The sequence below is a fragment of the Nelumbo nucifera genome, chromosome 5 (genome assembly GCF_055504915.1).
Source record: "Nelumbo nucifera cultivar China Antique chromosome 5, China Antique-T2T, whole genome shotgun sequence".
In the NCBI taxonomy this organism is placed as follows: Eukaryota; Viridiplantae; Streptophyta; class Magnoliopsida; order Proteales; family Nelumbonaceae; genus Nelumbo; species Nelumbo nucifera.
Window position 1 is genome coordinate 77,990,003 of NC_142653.1, and position 16,967 is coordinate 78,006,969.

General features: G+C 37.8%; 2 protein-coding genes across 5 annotated transcripts in view; one reads left to right on the top strand and one right to left on the bottom strand.

Moving 5' to 3' along the window:
• The window catches only part of LOC104593904 (potassium channel KOR2-like), a 146,479-nt gene that overhangs the window by 106,567 nt on the left and 22,945 nt on the right, over nt 1–16,967 (top strand). For 3 of the 4 annotated variants that reach the window (XM_010253995.3, XM_088887941.1, XM_010253996.3), the window contains one exon: nt 9,007–9,117. In XM_010253995.3, coding sequence (XP_010252297.1) covers nt 9,007–9,117 — 111 coding nt within the window. Of the gene's footprint in view, nt 1–8,470; nt 8,904–9,006; nt 9,118–16,967 lie in introns of those variants that run through there. The other variant, XR_016076316.1, reaches the window with a different exon arrangement.
• Nucleotides 4,742–6,152, bottom strand: LOC148791915 (uncharacterized). Its single transcript, XM_088888712.1, has 2 exons — nt 5,208–6,152; nt 4,742–4,878 (listed from the first exon to the last, which is right to left on the bottom strand). The coding sequence occupies exons 1-2, from the start codon at nt 6,064–6,066 to the stop codon at nt 4,844–4,846; spliced, it is 894 nt and encodes a 297-aa protein (XP_088744838.1). The 5' UTR covers nt 6,067–6,152; the 3' UTR covers nt 4,742–4,843.

Sequence of the window (16,967 nt, forward strand, 5' to 3'; positions counted from 1 at the left end):
AGGTTGAGTCCCTTAAACAGCTCCTTCATCAAGAATTTGAGGTGAAAGACCTTGGTGTACTTTGGTATTTTTTGGGTATTGAGGTTGCTAGATCCGAACAGGGGATCTTTATCTCTCAAAGGAAATATGTCCTAGATGTGCTGGTAGAAACTGGAAAGTTAGGTGTCAAGCCTGCGGATACACCCATTGAACAGAACCACAGGATTAGTGCAGAGAGTAGGGAGCCTCTTGAAGACAAGGTTATGTTCCAGCGATTGGTAGGAAAGCTCCTATATCTCTGCCTCACTCGGCTAGATATTACTTATGCTGTTAGTGTTGTCAACCAGTACATGCATTCTCCTAGAACCACACATCTTCTTGCGGAAGAAAGAATATTAGCATACTTGAAGAGATGCCCGGGTAGGGGTATACTATTCAAGAACAATAACCACATGAAGGTGGAGGTCTATACGGATGCCGATTGGGCTAGGAGTGTTGATGGTAGAAGGTCTACCTCAGGATATTGTGCTCTTGTGGGAGGTAATCTTGTCTCTTGGAGAAGTAAGAAACAAAGTGTTGTCTCCCGATCTAGTGCTGTAGCAGAATACAGGTCAATGGCTAACGGAGTGGCTGAAATCCTATGGCTGAGATCTCTACTTGAGGAGTTGGGTATTGAGTATGAGAAGCCCCTGATGTTGTATTGTGATAATCAAGCAGCTATTAATATAGCACATAATCCCGTGCAGCATGACAGAACCAAACACATTGAAGTTGACCAACATTTTGTACGAGAGGGTCTCATCTCAAGAAGTATGCCTCCCTTACATCACATCCAGTATGCAACTAGCAGATATCCTCACTAAAGCTGTATCAAGAAAGAAGCTAGAGGCGGATCTATCCAAGTTGGGAATGATAAACATTTATTCCCAACTTGAGGGGGAGTGTAGAGAACACTGATGTGGGCCCCACTGCTGTGGTCCCACTCTGTCCGTAGGGTAGAATGTGCCCTAGTCATCCTAGGGTTGGCTGATGGTCAATCTGTTATTCCAATTGTTATTTATATTTCAGTTTTATATTGTTTTATGTGTTATGTAAATACCAAGGGCAGATTTGTCCTTTCATGTAACTAGCATAACCTATAAATTCTTGTGTTCTACTGCTCTCTCTCTACTCTCTCCTCTCTCCTCTATACCTTTTTCTCCTTTTTTGAACCTGAAATCTATTAGGGTTCAAGGCTGATAGCAGTCTTGAACATCTACTATCTCATTACTCCAGTCAAAAGAGAGAAAAAAAAAGAGACTCAGCCTTATTGAGTGTTGGTGTGAAAATTTTAATAAATTCTCATGCAACATAATTCACTCAATCAAGTGATTGAGTTTGTATTATTTTGGGTATGGCCCATTCAGGGAATCATACGGATTGTTCCCCTTAATTACATCCCCACAAGAAAGTAGAGAACACCTTTTGATTTTGACTTGGAGAAATGAACGCATAGAACAAAAGAAAAGAACAATAGGATACTTAAAAAGAACTTTTCATTTGCTTTTCTTTTACATCAGGTGTACATGAATGAGAAGAAAGAAAAAGAAAATTGTGAAAATTTGAGAGAAAAATGAATTGATTGTATTGTCTTGGAAGGAGCATATACACAACTTTATATAGAATTACAGAGCTAATTTACAGGGTGATAAAATAGGAAACTAACTTTTCCTAAAAAACTAATTTCTATATCAGTGGGATTCTCCAATTAATATCTCATGATTCTAGGATATCCCATGATTCTAGGAAATTAAGTTTCCTAAACTGATGGACCTAAAATTATGGAGAATCAATCAGAGAGTCAATCTTCTACTTTCCAACACTCCCCCTCAAGCTGGTGAATATGCATCTTTCATTCCCAGCTTGGAGATAAGTCCTTGGAATGCCACACTGCAAAGCCCTTTTGTCAGCACATCTGCCAATTGACCATTCGTTGAGACGTATGGAGTGCAAATTAATCCGCTATCCAGCTTTTCCTTTATGAAATGCCTATCTATCTCAATGTGCTTTGTCCTGTCATGTTGGACGGGATTGTGAGCAATGTTAATAGCTGACTTGTTGTCTCAGAATAATCTCATTGGACCTTCCCATCTGATCTTTAGGTCATTATCTTGAGCCATAGTAATTCACATACTCCCTGAGCCATTGCCCTGAATTCTGCCTCTGCACTTGATCTAGCTACCACATTCTGCTTCTTACTCCTCCATGTCACAAGATTTCCTCCAAGGAATGTTCAGTAACCTGTAGTGGACCGCCTATCCATGGGAGAGCCTGCATAATCTGCATCGGTGTATGCCTCTAGGGTTAATCCAGTATTTCTTTTAAACAAGATTCCTTTGCCAGGATTAGCCTTTAGGTAATGTAGTATCCTATAGACTGCCTGTAGGTGAATCTCTTTCAAGTTGTGCATAAACTGGCTAATCACGCTCACGGCATATGCTATGTCTAGCCTTGTGTGGGCAAGATATATAAGTTTTCCTACTAATCTTTGGTACATTTCCCTATTCACGGCTGGATCTTCATTTGCTTCTCCCAATTTGTGATTTGGCTCAATCGGTGTGGAGGATGGTTTGCATGCTAACTTTCCTGTCTCTCTTAAAAGATCTGTTACATATTTCTGTTCTGAGATAAAGATGCCTTCTCTGGAATGAGCTACTTCAATCCCTAGAAAATACTTCAATCTCCCAAGTTCTTTTATTTCGAATTCTTTGACTAGGCATCTTCTCAAGGCTTCCTTCTCCTTTTCATCATTTCCTGTCACAATTATGTCATCGACATATACCAGAAGAGCCGTGACTCCCCCTGCATCCGAATGCTTTATAAAGAGTGTATGATCTCCCTGACTTTGTTTGTATCCGATGGCAAGCATAACTTTAGTAAATCTTCCAAACCACGCCCTAGGTGATTGTTTGAGACCATATAGTGCTTTCTTCAACCTGCAAACTTTATTTCCTTTTAGATTTCCTTTGAAGCCCGGAGGAATATCCATGTATATCTCCTCCTCTAAATTACCGTGAAGAAAAGCATTCTTAACATCAAATTGCTCCAAGTAGCAACCGAAGTTAGCTGCTAGTGACAACAAAATTCTTACCGTATTCATCTTAGCCACTGGAGCGAATGTCTCCTGATAGTCAACACCATAGGTTTGTGTATATCCTTTTGCCACGAGTCTTGCCTTGTATCTTTCTAGAGAGCCGTCTGACTTGTACTTTACTGTGAAAACCCACTTGCAGCCCACGGGTTTCTTTCCTGGTGGTAGGTCAACAATTTCCCATGTTTGATTTTTATCTAGAGCCTGCATCTCTTCTCTCATAGCATCTTTCCATTTCTCATCAGATAATGCCTCAAATAAAGTATAGGAATATCAATGGTGTTTAGACTAACTAGGAAACTCCTATGTGATGGTGAGAATTTTTTAAAGGACACAAAATTTGCTAAGGGATATAAGGGATGTTTAGTGCATTCTCTTGTGCCTTTCCCAAGAGCAATAGGAAGATCTTGGTCAGATGCTAATTCAGAAGAAATTTCTGGAACTGTATTTACCTCATTCTCGGGATTAGGAGTTGAATCTTGAACCTGCACAAGATTAGGATCCTGGTTTCTTCTTCTTGAATATACCTGCAATCTCATAGAGTCACAAAGTTCATCATTCTCTGTCATGGGTCTAGTATGAATGGGTGAAGAAGTTGGTTTGGTTTGAGGTGGTTCGATAGGTGCAAATATGGATTGAACTGGTATAGATGCTGAGTTTGGGTGTTGAGAAACTGTAGGTAGACTAAGCGGGAACAATTCTCTGTCCTTATCTTCAATGAATGACAAAGACTCCCCCTGAAGATAAGGTTGAGTGAAATATGGTGTTTTTTCTTCAAAAGTGACATCAATAGAGACAAAGAATTTTTTAGTAGGTGGGTGGTAACACTTATAACCCTTTTGGGTGGACGAATAACCCACAAAAATACACTTGATGGCTCTTGGATCTAACTTCCCTCTATTATGGGTATGAACATGGACAAAAGCAGTGCATCCAAAGATTCTTGGGGTGAGATTATTTGTTGTACGTAGATCGGGATAAAATTGAGAAAGTGTTTCCATTGGTGTTTTAAATCCCAACACCCTCGAAGGTAATCGATTTATAATGTATGCGGCTGTAAGCACAGCTTCCCCCCAATAGGTTTTTGGAACATGCTGGTGGAAAAGTAAGGCTCGGGTTGCAGCTAGTAGATGACCATTCTTCCTTTCTGCTACTCCATTTTGTTGTGGAGTATTAATGCAGGAGGATTCATGGATAATCCCTTCTTTTTGAAAATATGGGGATAAAGTTTGGTTGAAATAATCCCGTGCATTATCCGATCTAAATCTTTTGATTCTGACCCCACACTGATTTTGGATCATGTTATGGAAATTTGGGAGTACACTACTTACATCTGATTTAGATTTAAGAAGAAAGATCCAAGAGACCCTAGTGCAATTATCAATAAAAGAGACGAACCATCGTGAGCCAGACACATTTGGAACTGTGGAGGGTCCCCATATATCACTATGGATCAAAAAGAATGGGACTGAACTTCTCTTGTTACTGATTGGAAAGGGCACACGCTTGTGTTTTGCAAATTCACACACATCACAATGAAAATATTCAACACTCAATCCTTTAAACAAGGAGGGAAACATAGTTTTCAGAATTCCAAAAGATGGATGTCCTAGTCTAAAGTGATGAAGCCAAATGGTGTCTTTGTTGGATGATGAAAGGAATGACAGAGATAACTTATCCTGGACAATATTTGATTTGCATGATTCTTCAAGATAGTAGAGTCCATTCTTCTCCTTAGCAAGTCCAATCCTCTTCCCCGAATCCTGGTCCTGAAATATACAGTAAGAAGGATAGAAAAGCACATTACAGTTCATGTCATGGGTGAGTTTTTGGATGGATATCAGGTTAGTGGACAATTTTGGAACATGAATGACACTTTTTAGTATAAGTAATGGATTAATATGGATATCCCCAAGGCCAGCTACGGTAGTAAGGGAACCGTCTGCAATGGCTATTTTTCGATTGCTTGGGCAGGGGGTATAAGTGCTAAAATGTAGTGAGGAGTGAGTCATGTGATCTGTGGCTCCTGAGTCAATAACCCATAAATCCCTAATAGGTTCATCTGAGACATTTAGTCCGTGAGGAATAGAAAACTTACCTGAGATTGCAAGAGAGCCTGTACCACTAGGTTTCTCCAACGATCCCAGAAGCCCCCTTAACTTTTCGATCTCCTCCTTATTGAACTCGGTCTTGTTTGGAGGCTTTTCTTGGCTCGGCTGATTTGTGGTGAAGTTAGCTTGACTTCGACTCTTCTGTTGTCCTCCTCGGTAGCCCCATTTCCTATTCGATGGTTTACCATTCAGCTTCCAACACTTCTCTTTGGTGTGCCTTGGTTTCTTGCAATAGGTACACCAAAGAGACTCCTTGTTGTCCCGTGCAGAGGACAAATCTGTCTTCATTCCTTCCAGTATTTTCGGTTGTTCCATCCTTGTAGTCATGGCTGAACCTTCTAGTACTTGGGGTTCAAGCATAACCCCCCTACGGCTTTCTTCAGCACGAATCAGAGAAATAGTCTCATTTAGAGATGGTACTTCTTCTTTGCCGAGAATCTGGACCCTAACTTGATCAAATTCTGCGTTGAGTCCTACAAGAAAGTCATAAACACGATCTTTTTCGATAAAACTCTTTAGGATTGCTGCATCCGCTGCACATTTAGTCTCAATGCACCGATAATGATCGAGTTCTTGCCACAGGTTCTGCAGTAAATTTGCATACTCGGTAACTGTCTTGCTGCCTTGTTTAGTTGCTCCAGTCTTGACTTTGATTTTGTACACTTGTGCTGCATCACGTGCTTTTGAATATGTTTGTCGGATGGCATCCCAGATCTCTTTAGCCGTGGATAAAAACATACACGTGTCGCTGATTTCAGGGTTCATTGAATTCCATAACCATGACATGATCATGGAGTCAGCTTCGTCCCATGCATCAAATCTTGGATCTCCTTCCTTCGGTCCCATCCCTAAGAGATGGCTAAGCTTTCCTTTTCCCTTTAAATATGTTCGAACAAACTGAGACCATTTCAAATAATTTTTCCCGTTCAACCTATATGCTGCCTGAATGTCTTGCAGGTCGCCAGATGCTTGATGTGAGGAAACTTCTTCCGATTGTGCAGTGGTATTTGATACGGTGGCTTTTGACATATTGGGTGGGCTTCAAGAAAGAGAAAAAAACAGACAATGAAGGTCTGAAAAACTTAGTAAGGGTTGGCGATGAAGGCCTAAAGAATCATTCAGCCAATGTAAAAAAAAAGGTAACGGTAATGCTCCACCAAACTGAAGAGTGGATCGAAACCACTCAAAATCAAAACTGATCCAAATGAAACCAAAGGGATTCAGTAAATTTGCTCTGGGCAACACCAGATCTAAGATTTCAGACTGATCTGATGTCTCTACAAAGAGATCCAAGAAAAAAGGATGAATCCAATGGCGCAACAGTCCAAAAGAAGCAAAAATGTAGAGTTCAGATCTGTGAAAATGTAGAGTTCAGATTTGTAGCCGATCTCGAAGAAGAATCAAGGACACTCAAGAACCTCCCAAATACTGTTTGAGAGTTCTTGAACCAGCAGCAGAGATGACCAAAGAGATACCATGTGTGGATTAGGTTGTAACCTGGCTCTGATACCATGTGAAAATTTGAGAGAAAAATGAATTGATTGTATTGTCTTGGAAGGAGCATATACACAACTTTATATAGAATTACAGAGCTAATTTACAGGGTGATAAAATAGGAAACTAACTTTTCCTAAAAAACTAATTTCTATATCAGTGGGATTCTCCAATTAATATCCCATGATTCTAGGAAATTAAGTTTCCTAAACTGATGGACCTAAAATTATGGAGAATCAATCAGAGAGTCGATCTTCTACTTTCCAACAAAAATACAATTGAGAAACTATACAGCAATACATTTATCTTTTCTTTAATACAAAGAAAATTTCCTTCTCACTCCTTTCTTCATAATAAGTTGTAGTCAATCAGATGAAATTCTGATTGTAGACAGCCTTACTCCTTGAAATTTTGCATACAAAAAGAGAACCGTAGTCAATCAAATTGAATATTTGATTGTAGACGATTTTCATCCCTTTGCTCTTCATTTTCATTTGAAGGGAACCATAATCAGCCTTTGAGATTTAGACTGTAGATGGTTTACTCTCTAACTTTGTCTTGAAAGAGAGACCATAATCAAACAAGTAGAGGCACCTAGTTGTAGATGGTTTATTCCCCCCTACTCTTCATTTTCATTTGAAGGGAACCATAATCAGCCTTTGAGATTTAGACTGTAGATGGTTTAATCCCTAACTTTGTCTTGAAAGAGGGACCATAATCAACCACATAGAGTCACCTGGTTGTAGATGGTTTATTTCCCTCTTTTTCCTTTCTCAAAAGTAATAACGAAAGAGAGAGAAAGAAGGATACATAGAAAAAGACATAAATAAGAAGTATTCACAGAGAGGACTTTCCTTTTCTCTACCTGTATTAGTGAGACTTTTCCTTCCTTGCCTTCCCTTGAGCACTTTTCTTTTCTTCTCTCCTTATCTTTGCTTTTCTTAAGAATCTCTTGTGAAAATTTTCTCCGAAGAGTCTCTCCGTGTGTATATATTTCTAGCTTCCCCTTAAGGAGCTTAAATAGGGAGTGGGGTGGTTATGTAACTACCCCCTCCTCCTAGGTGAAGGACACCTGTCCCTCCTACTTAAAGAGAAAGAACTCCCTACTTAAGAGGGGGAACTCCCATACGGGATACTTTTTTGTAATTTTAATGATTTGGCTAGTAGACTAGCTAGCCCACTTATTATTCTTATTCTTCTTTTCTCTTTCAGCCCTATATGGGCATTCTTGTAATTGTACATATCTTTTAATATATAAGAGACTCTTTAGGTGGGGGTCATTCATTCTTGACACCTCTAAGATTATTCCTGTTCTTCTCTCTATTCAGACAAGAGTGTTGACAAGGAGTATCATATTGAAGAGGTTTAGGAAGAAAACAAGATTCCCTACCTTCTTCTTCTATGCTCTTCACTCCAATCTTCTTCTCTTTTCTCTTCCCACTTGTTTCTTAGTGCTAGAAATCACTCAAGTCAAGCCAAATAGACTAATTTTGACACTAAAATTCAGGACAAACGTAGAACGAAAGGTTTGGAATAGTTTTCTCTATGCTTTTCTTCTGAGACCCAAGTAATTCACTAATAACTTTGATTACTATATCCTGTGTCTTTTTTATTGTTGTTTCATAAAGGAATGGATGTTCATTAGTCACTAATGGAGCATGAAAAAATAGAGGGACAAATAATTTCACCCATAGGAAGTAGTTTGTCAGTTCTTCCAAGTTAAGCTTTGGTCTGATTTACAAAATTCTGGATACAGTCCTACTTAAAGAATGCAGAAATCGAAGGAGATAAGTTCCTCAACAACAGTCAAATGATTATTGATATTCAGGAAGTGCTCAATCATTTGATCCATGGCAATTCTTGATTCAGAGCCCCCTGCTCCAACACAGATCTTTCAGAACACTAAAACACATATATACTTTCATAGAACATTTTTTGGTGCAATGCTTTAGCATGTGTGTCATCCTGCCATTCTGTGTTTCTCCAAGTGATTGACTTCTTCACTGTATAAGGAAAAGACAACAACTTAATTGTTTCATTGTATGCATGAAATCTCTACCAAGGGTGTTTCTCTTAACTACAAAAATCAGAATTATTTTTTTGTAATGAGTGCACTTAATTGGAGGTGGAGCAAATTGTTGGCATTGGGAATCTATTGCAGATAGATATTTCCTTTCAGTATAAAACAGGTGTATTTATATTGTTACATTATTAATTTATGGTCAATCAGAGGATAACTTCAAGGTTTATATTTCCATTTTCCTATAATTGATCTTATATTTTTCAATGTAGATGGGGAAACACTCCACTTGATGAAGGCCATAGATGTGGGAGCAAACCTTTAACCAAGATATTGGAGCATGCTAAAGAGGAACACATGGGTGAACGTTGTGTCTTACAGAGGTAACATTTGCTGACAAGATCCTAATAACAATCACAAGACCCTTTAGCTCATGCACGTTCCCTAACGTATATAAAGTAGAACTGCATAGATGTCCATGACCATAACCAAATTAATAAGACATTGAAAATGTTAAGTGAAAATAACAACTTAGAAGAATGAACAATGTCAAGCAGTAATAGAATAATACAAACAAGAAACGTAAAGGTGAAACTATTTTATAGGCATGTCATTGATACAGGGAACAATGGAAGTGGACTAGGTCAACCATCTCAACATCAATTTACAAAGGAGAGAAGATTGTAAACTGAGCTATGAACCTAGTTAAGTCCCATCTTCTGTACATTGTTCAATTCACAATCAAAAGGTCAACTTAGGAATGCATGAAAAATAAAAGAAAATAAGAGGAAAACCAGGTATTACCATTTTCTAGGCTATTAAACCTGTATGGATTCTCTCAACCAAGACCCAATATACTAAGGTAAGCTATTTTTAACCCATAGGGTTCTCAAAATAAATCTTGCCAGACTTTGGTGTTGCTTCCAATGCATGCAACAACTGAACCTCGAAGATCTTTACAATGGGATTCAAATAGAAATGGCTGAGAAGAACCCCAAATTGTTCTGGGTCAAAACAATAAGAATTTCTGTGCAAAACTTTCTGAGAACTTTGGTAGTCAGGAAAATATGTTGATCACTCCATAGGTAAATAAATATCAGTTTGAACTTCGAAATTCTGATCTTGGCACATATGTTCAACATGTATGGATATGTTCATCATCATCATCATCATCCATGCCTTATCCCAACTATATGAGGTCGGCTACATGAACAATGAATCACATTTCACAAATTCATTCTATTTAAAGCCATATCCACTGTTAAATTATTAGTGCTTAAATCATTTCTTACTACTGCTACCCATGTCCTTTTTGGTCTACCCCTATCTCTTCTAGCCCCTTCCACTTATAACAAATAATTCCTAATTAGGACTGTTGGTGATCTTCTATGCACGTGACCAAACCATCTTAGTCTACTCTATATCATTTTACCACTTATTGGGGCCACTCCTAGGTTTCAATGGATGGCTTCATTTCTGATCCTATCCTTTCTAGTTTTTCCACTCATCCATCTTAGGTTCGCCTGTCTGCCACACTCATTTTCTCAACATGTCTCTTGAATGCCCAGACTATGTGCATTTTCATTTTATTTTTCAATCATAGATGGTAAGAGAATTTGTTAATGTTTTCTATTCACCCATACAATATAGTTTGTTTGTGTATGGACAACAACTATTTTGTTGAACATATCAACAATTAACAAAAGAATAAATAAAAATTGGATTTTTGGCTACCTTGAACTTTGTAAAAAAAATCTACGTTAGACCCTAAGCATAGAAAAGGGCCATTTTCATCTTCAAACTATGATGGAAAGGCCACATTAAGCCAAAAAGGATTAGAGACATCAGTTCCATTAGACAACGAATAAAATAATAAAGCATGCTTATATGACACTACTCAAGTAAAAAAAAATTGGGAAATTGCAGGCCAATTTAGACCCTAAAGTTTGAAAAAGCCACTTTAGATGTTAAAAAGTTATTATTTGAAACATAAATTTTATTAATTTTATCATGATTGTAATGATCCTTGATAAAGGGGCCTATGATGGAAGAACAGTAAATAAATAGTCATTAATTAACTAATTAAGAGTAAATTATTTCTTAAATATAAACTTAATTAGCTTAACTAATAGAAAATAAGCAATCACTTGATTTACTTAGTTAACTTAGTAATCAATTTCTAATTTACTTAATTAATAGTAACTTAATTTACTTATTTACCTTAATTAGCCTAATTTCTTTAATTGTTCTATTTACTTATTTTAATTTACTTAATTAATTAGTTAATTCACTTAATTGCTTGGTTTTAAAATTGTCGTTGACCTAGGCGATCAAATTGTTCGTTTCCATTTTATACTTGGCCCGAAATTTTCCATAAAAATGTTCATGTGATCAGCAAACTACTGACCCAAATGGTTGAACCGCTAAACTATTCGCCTAGTGAACGGTTTTCAAGTCTTTTTTTTTTATTTTTCAAAACATCACAGGCTGATTTGTTTGGACCAGAAGGTTGAACCACTGACCTAGAAACCCTTGGCCAAAGCAGTTCCATTTTCAGCTCAGTTTTTAAAACCTTGCTTAATTGGCTTAATTTACTTATTTAGATCGATTTTCTTTGTTTATTTAATTTATTCATCAAACTTAGTTTCCCTAATTAATTTGATTTATTTATTCCATTGTTTAATTTGCATATTTGGCTTAATTTACTTAATTATCTTAATTAGTGTAATTTATTCAATTTACTTAATTAACTTTGTCTTCATAGACTCCAAAGTAGTTTACTCAATATGTCCTTTTAAAAACTTTAGGGTCTAAAGTGGCTTTTTCAAACCTGAGCAATGCTACATAAGCATGCTTTATTATTGTATTCGTTGTCTAAGGAACCGTCAACAACTTCTCTAGCGTCATCCCTTATTGTCTTAACATGGCCTTTTCCATCATAGATTGTACAAGTGCTCATGGTTCGGTTAACCAAACTATAGGCCTTCTTTATAAACCAAACTAGTCTTTTGTTTTTGGAAAACCGAAAATCCAAACCAATTAGTTGATCGGTTTGGTTCTTCGATTTTTCGATTTTTTTAAATTTACAATATATATCATCAATAAATATATAATTATATAATATAAATACTAGAAATACATGTAAATTATATATATCTTATGACATTTTACAAAATAAATGACCAAGTTTGGTCATTTGATAAAATTAGTTATGTTTTTAAAATAATGATAAAAACAATGAGCGGGACAAGAAAATCATTTTCTTCATTGACCAAATTGCCCCTTTAAATCTGAGATGATCGAAGTTACTGTTCATTGTCGTCCTCCTCCCAACACTCAAACACAGAACTTGGCGGTGTATCGTCGTCCTGTATAAACTATTATGAGTAGTAATGAAGTTATCTTTTTTGTTTCTAGAAAAAAAAAATTATGTTACAATTTCAAAACTTATTCCCCTCCCAAAACCGAAATCGTGTTTTATTTCATCCCCTTTTGCTTTTCAAACCCTAGCCTCCTTCCAATCTCCCATCCCCGTAGAACACCGATTCACTGTACCGGCGAACCCTAGCCTCCGTCGTGACGCTCTCCACCAGTTCCACCCTCCTAGTCCTGACCACCACCTTCCATACTTCCCTTTCCCTTCTTCTCAATCTCTTATCTCATTCTAAGAAGTAAGGTCGTTCATCTGTTCTTCCTCCAAGACCACCACAAAAGGAAGGAGTTGAATAAGGATGTCTGGTTGCCGCTCACAAAAGGACGAAGAAACACTCGATGCCGAACACCTGAATAGTGTCAAAGGCTCCTCTAGTCGCACAAGGAGGAATGCCTGAATGCTCTAAACCATTGATTGCCTCTGTTTCTAGGCTTGGTTGAAGGCTCTCTATTTTTGGACTTGGTTACTGCCTTCACCAATCACCGCTAACTGCCGTTATTATCTCACTCAAAGGTAACAATCTAAGGAAAACAACAACTATCTTTTGTCATCAACATTCTTGAATGCTTACATTGTTTTTGTAGTTTGTTTATTTGGGCTTCAGGGTATTACGACTTACCTTTTTTCCATTTCACCAATCACCTCCAACGACAACTAACTAGCCGGTGAATTGGTTAGCCAATTTACAATGGTTCGGTATCAAAAACTTAGTCCCGAACCGCGATCACCCCTAGATGTTAACTTCCCCTTAGTCACGTATCTCCTGAGAGAATAATGTAAACAATTGTCTCGTTTTGTTAGTTCTATTTTAAATTTCTGCTTAAAGGGGCAATTTGGTTTGATTGTGGAGGAGTGTGGGAGGAGGAAGACAATGAACAGTAACTTCGGCCATCTTAGATTTAAAGGGGTAATTTGGTCAAAAGAATGATTTTCTTGTCCCGCTCATTGTTTTTGTCATTATTTTAAAAACATTAATGATTCTTTCAAATGACCAAACTTGATCATTTATTTTGTAAAATGTCCTACATCTTATATATTATAAATATTTATTTATATAATGCATATATATTTATGTATATAATATATGAAAAACATATAATATATATATGTATATATATACACACTAGTCGGTTTGATTAAAGTTGAAAATTACACCTACAGTAACTTAGATAATGCAAGAAAAGAAGAAAAGAAGTTTCAGCAATCGGTTGTGGAAGAAAAAAAAGGGGAAGAGAGAAAAGAAGAATTTGAACTTCTCTCTCTCTAGCCCCCTTTCATCACTTTTATTAATAATTCTAAGTTTGATCTCAATTATCAGGATGCCCTTATTGGGGCGGCCAACACTAAAGAGATAATTAAAGAAAATAAAAGAAGGCCCATAACTAAGAAGCATAACTTTTAAACACTACTTAAAAGAAATAAAGAACACTAGGGCCCATTCGGCCCATTCTCACTACACTCCCCCTCAAGTTAAGTATAGATGGCTATCATGCCCAACTTGCTTACATAATGTTGAAGCTTTGCCTTTGGGACTCCCTTAGTTAGAAAATCTGCTAGCTGCTCTTTTGATGTAGTGAAAGGTAGGCACACTTCTCTTGAAGCCACTCTCCGGTATAAACTGTATCTCTACCTCAATGTGCTTAGTTCTATAATGCTGAATTGGGTTGTGAGCAATGTTAATGATAAGTTTGGTTATAACAATACAACATCAGTGGCTCATCACATGAAACACCCATCTCATTAAAGGAGAGATCTAAGCCATAACAACTCAGAAACACCATGGGCCATAGCTCTATACTCTTCCTCAGTTGAAGATCTAGCAACCATTGACTGCTTTTGCTTCTCTAGGAAACAATATTTCTGGCTACCATAGCACACTATTCTGATGTGGATCTCCTGTCATCCACATTTCCTGCCCAATCAGCATTTGTATATGCTTCTACCTTCATGTGTCCATGTTTAGCAAATAATATACCCTTCTTGGAGGTTTCCTTAAGGTAGCATAACACCCTTTCTGTAACAGCCATATGTATCTTTGGGAGCATGCATGAAATGGCTGATGACACTCACAGCATATGAAATGTCTGGACGAGTCATATATAGATAAAGAAGCTTCCCTAGTAATCTCTAAAACACTCCCCTGTCAGCTAAAAGTTCTCCATCATTTGCTGAGAGTTTATAATTTACATCAATAGGGGTAGAGCCAGGTTTAGTACCAAGTTTTCTAGTCTTAGTAAGAAGGTCCAAAACATACTTCTGTTGAGAAATAAAGATACCTTCCTTGGACCTAGCGACCTCAATGCCCAGAAAATACCACAACTCTCCAAAATCTTTAATTTCAAATTCAGAACTAAGACACTTCTTGAGAGCGCTAATTTCTTTTGTATCATTACCAATAACCACACTATCATCTACATAAACTATAAGGAATGTCACCAAAGTGCCTTATCTCTTAACAAAAAGGGTATGATCTGATTGAGTCTCAGTGTAATTGAACTGAACAAGAGCAGCCCTAACCTGTCAAACCAAGAATGTGGAGATTGTTTCAAGGCATAAAGTGATTTCTTCAATCTACACACCTTACCCTGCATTTCCTTGCCATATTTACCAAGAGGAAGGGACACATATATATCTCTTCAGTGAAATCACCATTCGGGAATGCATTCTTAACATCAAATTGATACAAAGGCCAATCATATCTCACAATTAAGGATAAAAGAACTCTCACCGAAGTCATCTTAGCAACTGGAGAAAAGTTCACAGTGTAATCTATCCCATATACCTGGATATATCCCTTGGCAACAAGTCGGGCCTTGTACCTCTCAATTGACCCATCTGCACGATACTTGTTGCACCCAACAGGTTCCTTCCCAGCTGGTAAGTCAAGAATATCCCAAGTATTGTTTTTATGGACTTCTATTTCAGTACTCATAGCATCCTTCTAATCCGATGTGGCTAAATCTTCTGAAATAGACTTTGGGGTGGATTGAGAGGAAATGGAGGCTAGAAAGGCATAGTAGGATGGGGACAACAAGCTGTAGGAAAGGTGTTTAGAAATACAATGAGTTGTACATTTCCTCTTACCTTTTCTCAAAGTAATGGGTGGGTGATGGACATGTCCTCTCTTCAGTAATCGGGAGCGCCTGAGTCTCAATTGGAGGTGTAGGATCAACCCCGTTTTTGTCTTAGCCTTTGCCATTGGTACCACCTCTGGAGAATAAGATGAGTGGAAACAACTGGAGGACTAACAGGAGGAAGGGGAGGAGCAGGAGTGGAAGGCCTCAAAGGAGAAGATCCCTCCACGGGAAAGGGGGTAACTGTGGAGGATCGACAGAAGACTCAACTGGAGTTGGCAAAGGAAGGGATGAAAAAAACAACTTGAGATATCTCTCCCCCTCAAAAGGATGGCTATAAAAAGGAAGCGACTCTACAAAGGTAACATCCATGGAAACAAATCAGGTGCCACTAATGGAATCAAAACAATAGTACCCTTTCTATGTGGAGGTATAACCAAGGAAAATACACTTCTGAGCCTTGGGGTCATGGGTCTTTTGGAACTAGGAATGTGGATATAACAAATGCAACCAAAGACCCTTAGAGGAATAGAGAAAATCTCAACATCAGGAAAGAGGACTCCAAATGGAGATTTTAACCCAAGACTCGAGAAGGCATGCGATTAATAAGGTATGTTGCTGTTAAAAGTGCATCACCCCAAAACTTCACAAGAACATTTGTAGACTATTACAATGCCTTGAGAACTCATAAGACCCACAATAAAGAATTGTAGACTAATTCCTTTAAATATTTCTAAAAACAACTGACTCAATGAAGAAAAGGGCAAATGGCCCAAACGACTATGAAATAACATAATACGACTAGTGGACTCTAAAACAAATGTAGTTCTCTTAGGTTGTACTTGGCTCTGCTCAGGCATGTCTAACAGATAGATCCCATTCGCCTCATGGCCACTCCCAATCACCTTCTGAGATTCTCTGTCTTGAAAAACACAATATGAAGGAAAAAATGTACACTGCAATTCAGGGATTTAGTTAAATTATTAGTTGAAAGCAAATTGGTATTAAGTTTTCCTGCATCCACCTTTCATAGGTAAGATCATCTTCTTCTAGTTTCTTCTTGCTCCTGATAATATAACTCCATTTTCCTCTACTACACATATGTATCTTAATAGATTGAGACCAAGCTAAATAATTGGTCTCATCTAGCTTCACAGTAGTTACAGCCCCAAAAAGATTCTCCACTGACCCCCCCCCCAATGTCCAAACCCGAAATTTTTGGAATATTTGGTCTCTCCTCCAGTTTGCTCTATTGAGTAAATGGATGCAAACGAAAGGTTAGATTCCCCCCCCCCCCATGTCCAAACCTAAAATTTGTGGAATATTTGCTATCTCCTCCAGTTTCCTCCATTGAGTAAACAGATGCAAACGAAAATCAAATTAGGGATTTATTAGGTTAAATTTATTGTTCTAAGCAAAGAACAACCTCTCAACCACCCAAAATTAGGGTTTCACAGGGTCCTACAAGATAGGGAGAAAGAGAGAAACTTTAACTGCCCCTTCTAGAGGTTCCAGAATTCAATCCGACCAAAACCGCCCCTAATAGAAATCAAAAGGCTTACATTTGATCCCCAAGCGTTTGGTTCAAACTATCTTTATGACCTGTAACAAGGTTTCTCTAGTTATCTAGGGTTTTCGAGAAAAATCTCCAAGAACCTGCCTTGGGCTTCAACTAAGGATGAAAACCTCCACAAAACTCTCCAAAAACCTTCCTAGTTGAGCTGCA

What these genes read in the sequence shown, in the direction of transcription:
- LOC148791915 (XM_088888712.1), bottom strand. Translation starts at nt 6,066, where the DNA reads ATGGGACCGAAGGAAGGAGATCCAAGATTTGATGCATGGGACGAAGCT. An exon ending in AGGCTCTCTTGCAATCTCAG is followed by an intron (nt 4,879 to 5,207) that starts GTAAGTTTTCTA and finishes TGTATATTTCAG; the next exon opens with GACCAGGATTCGGGGAAGAG.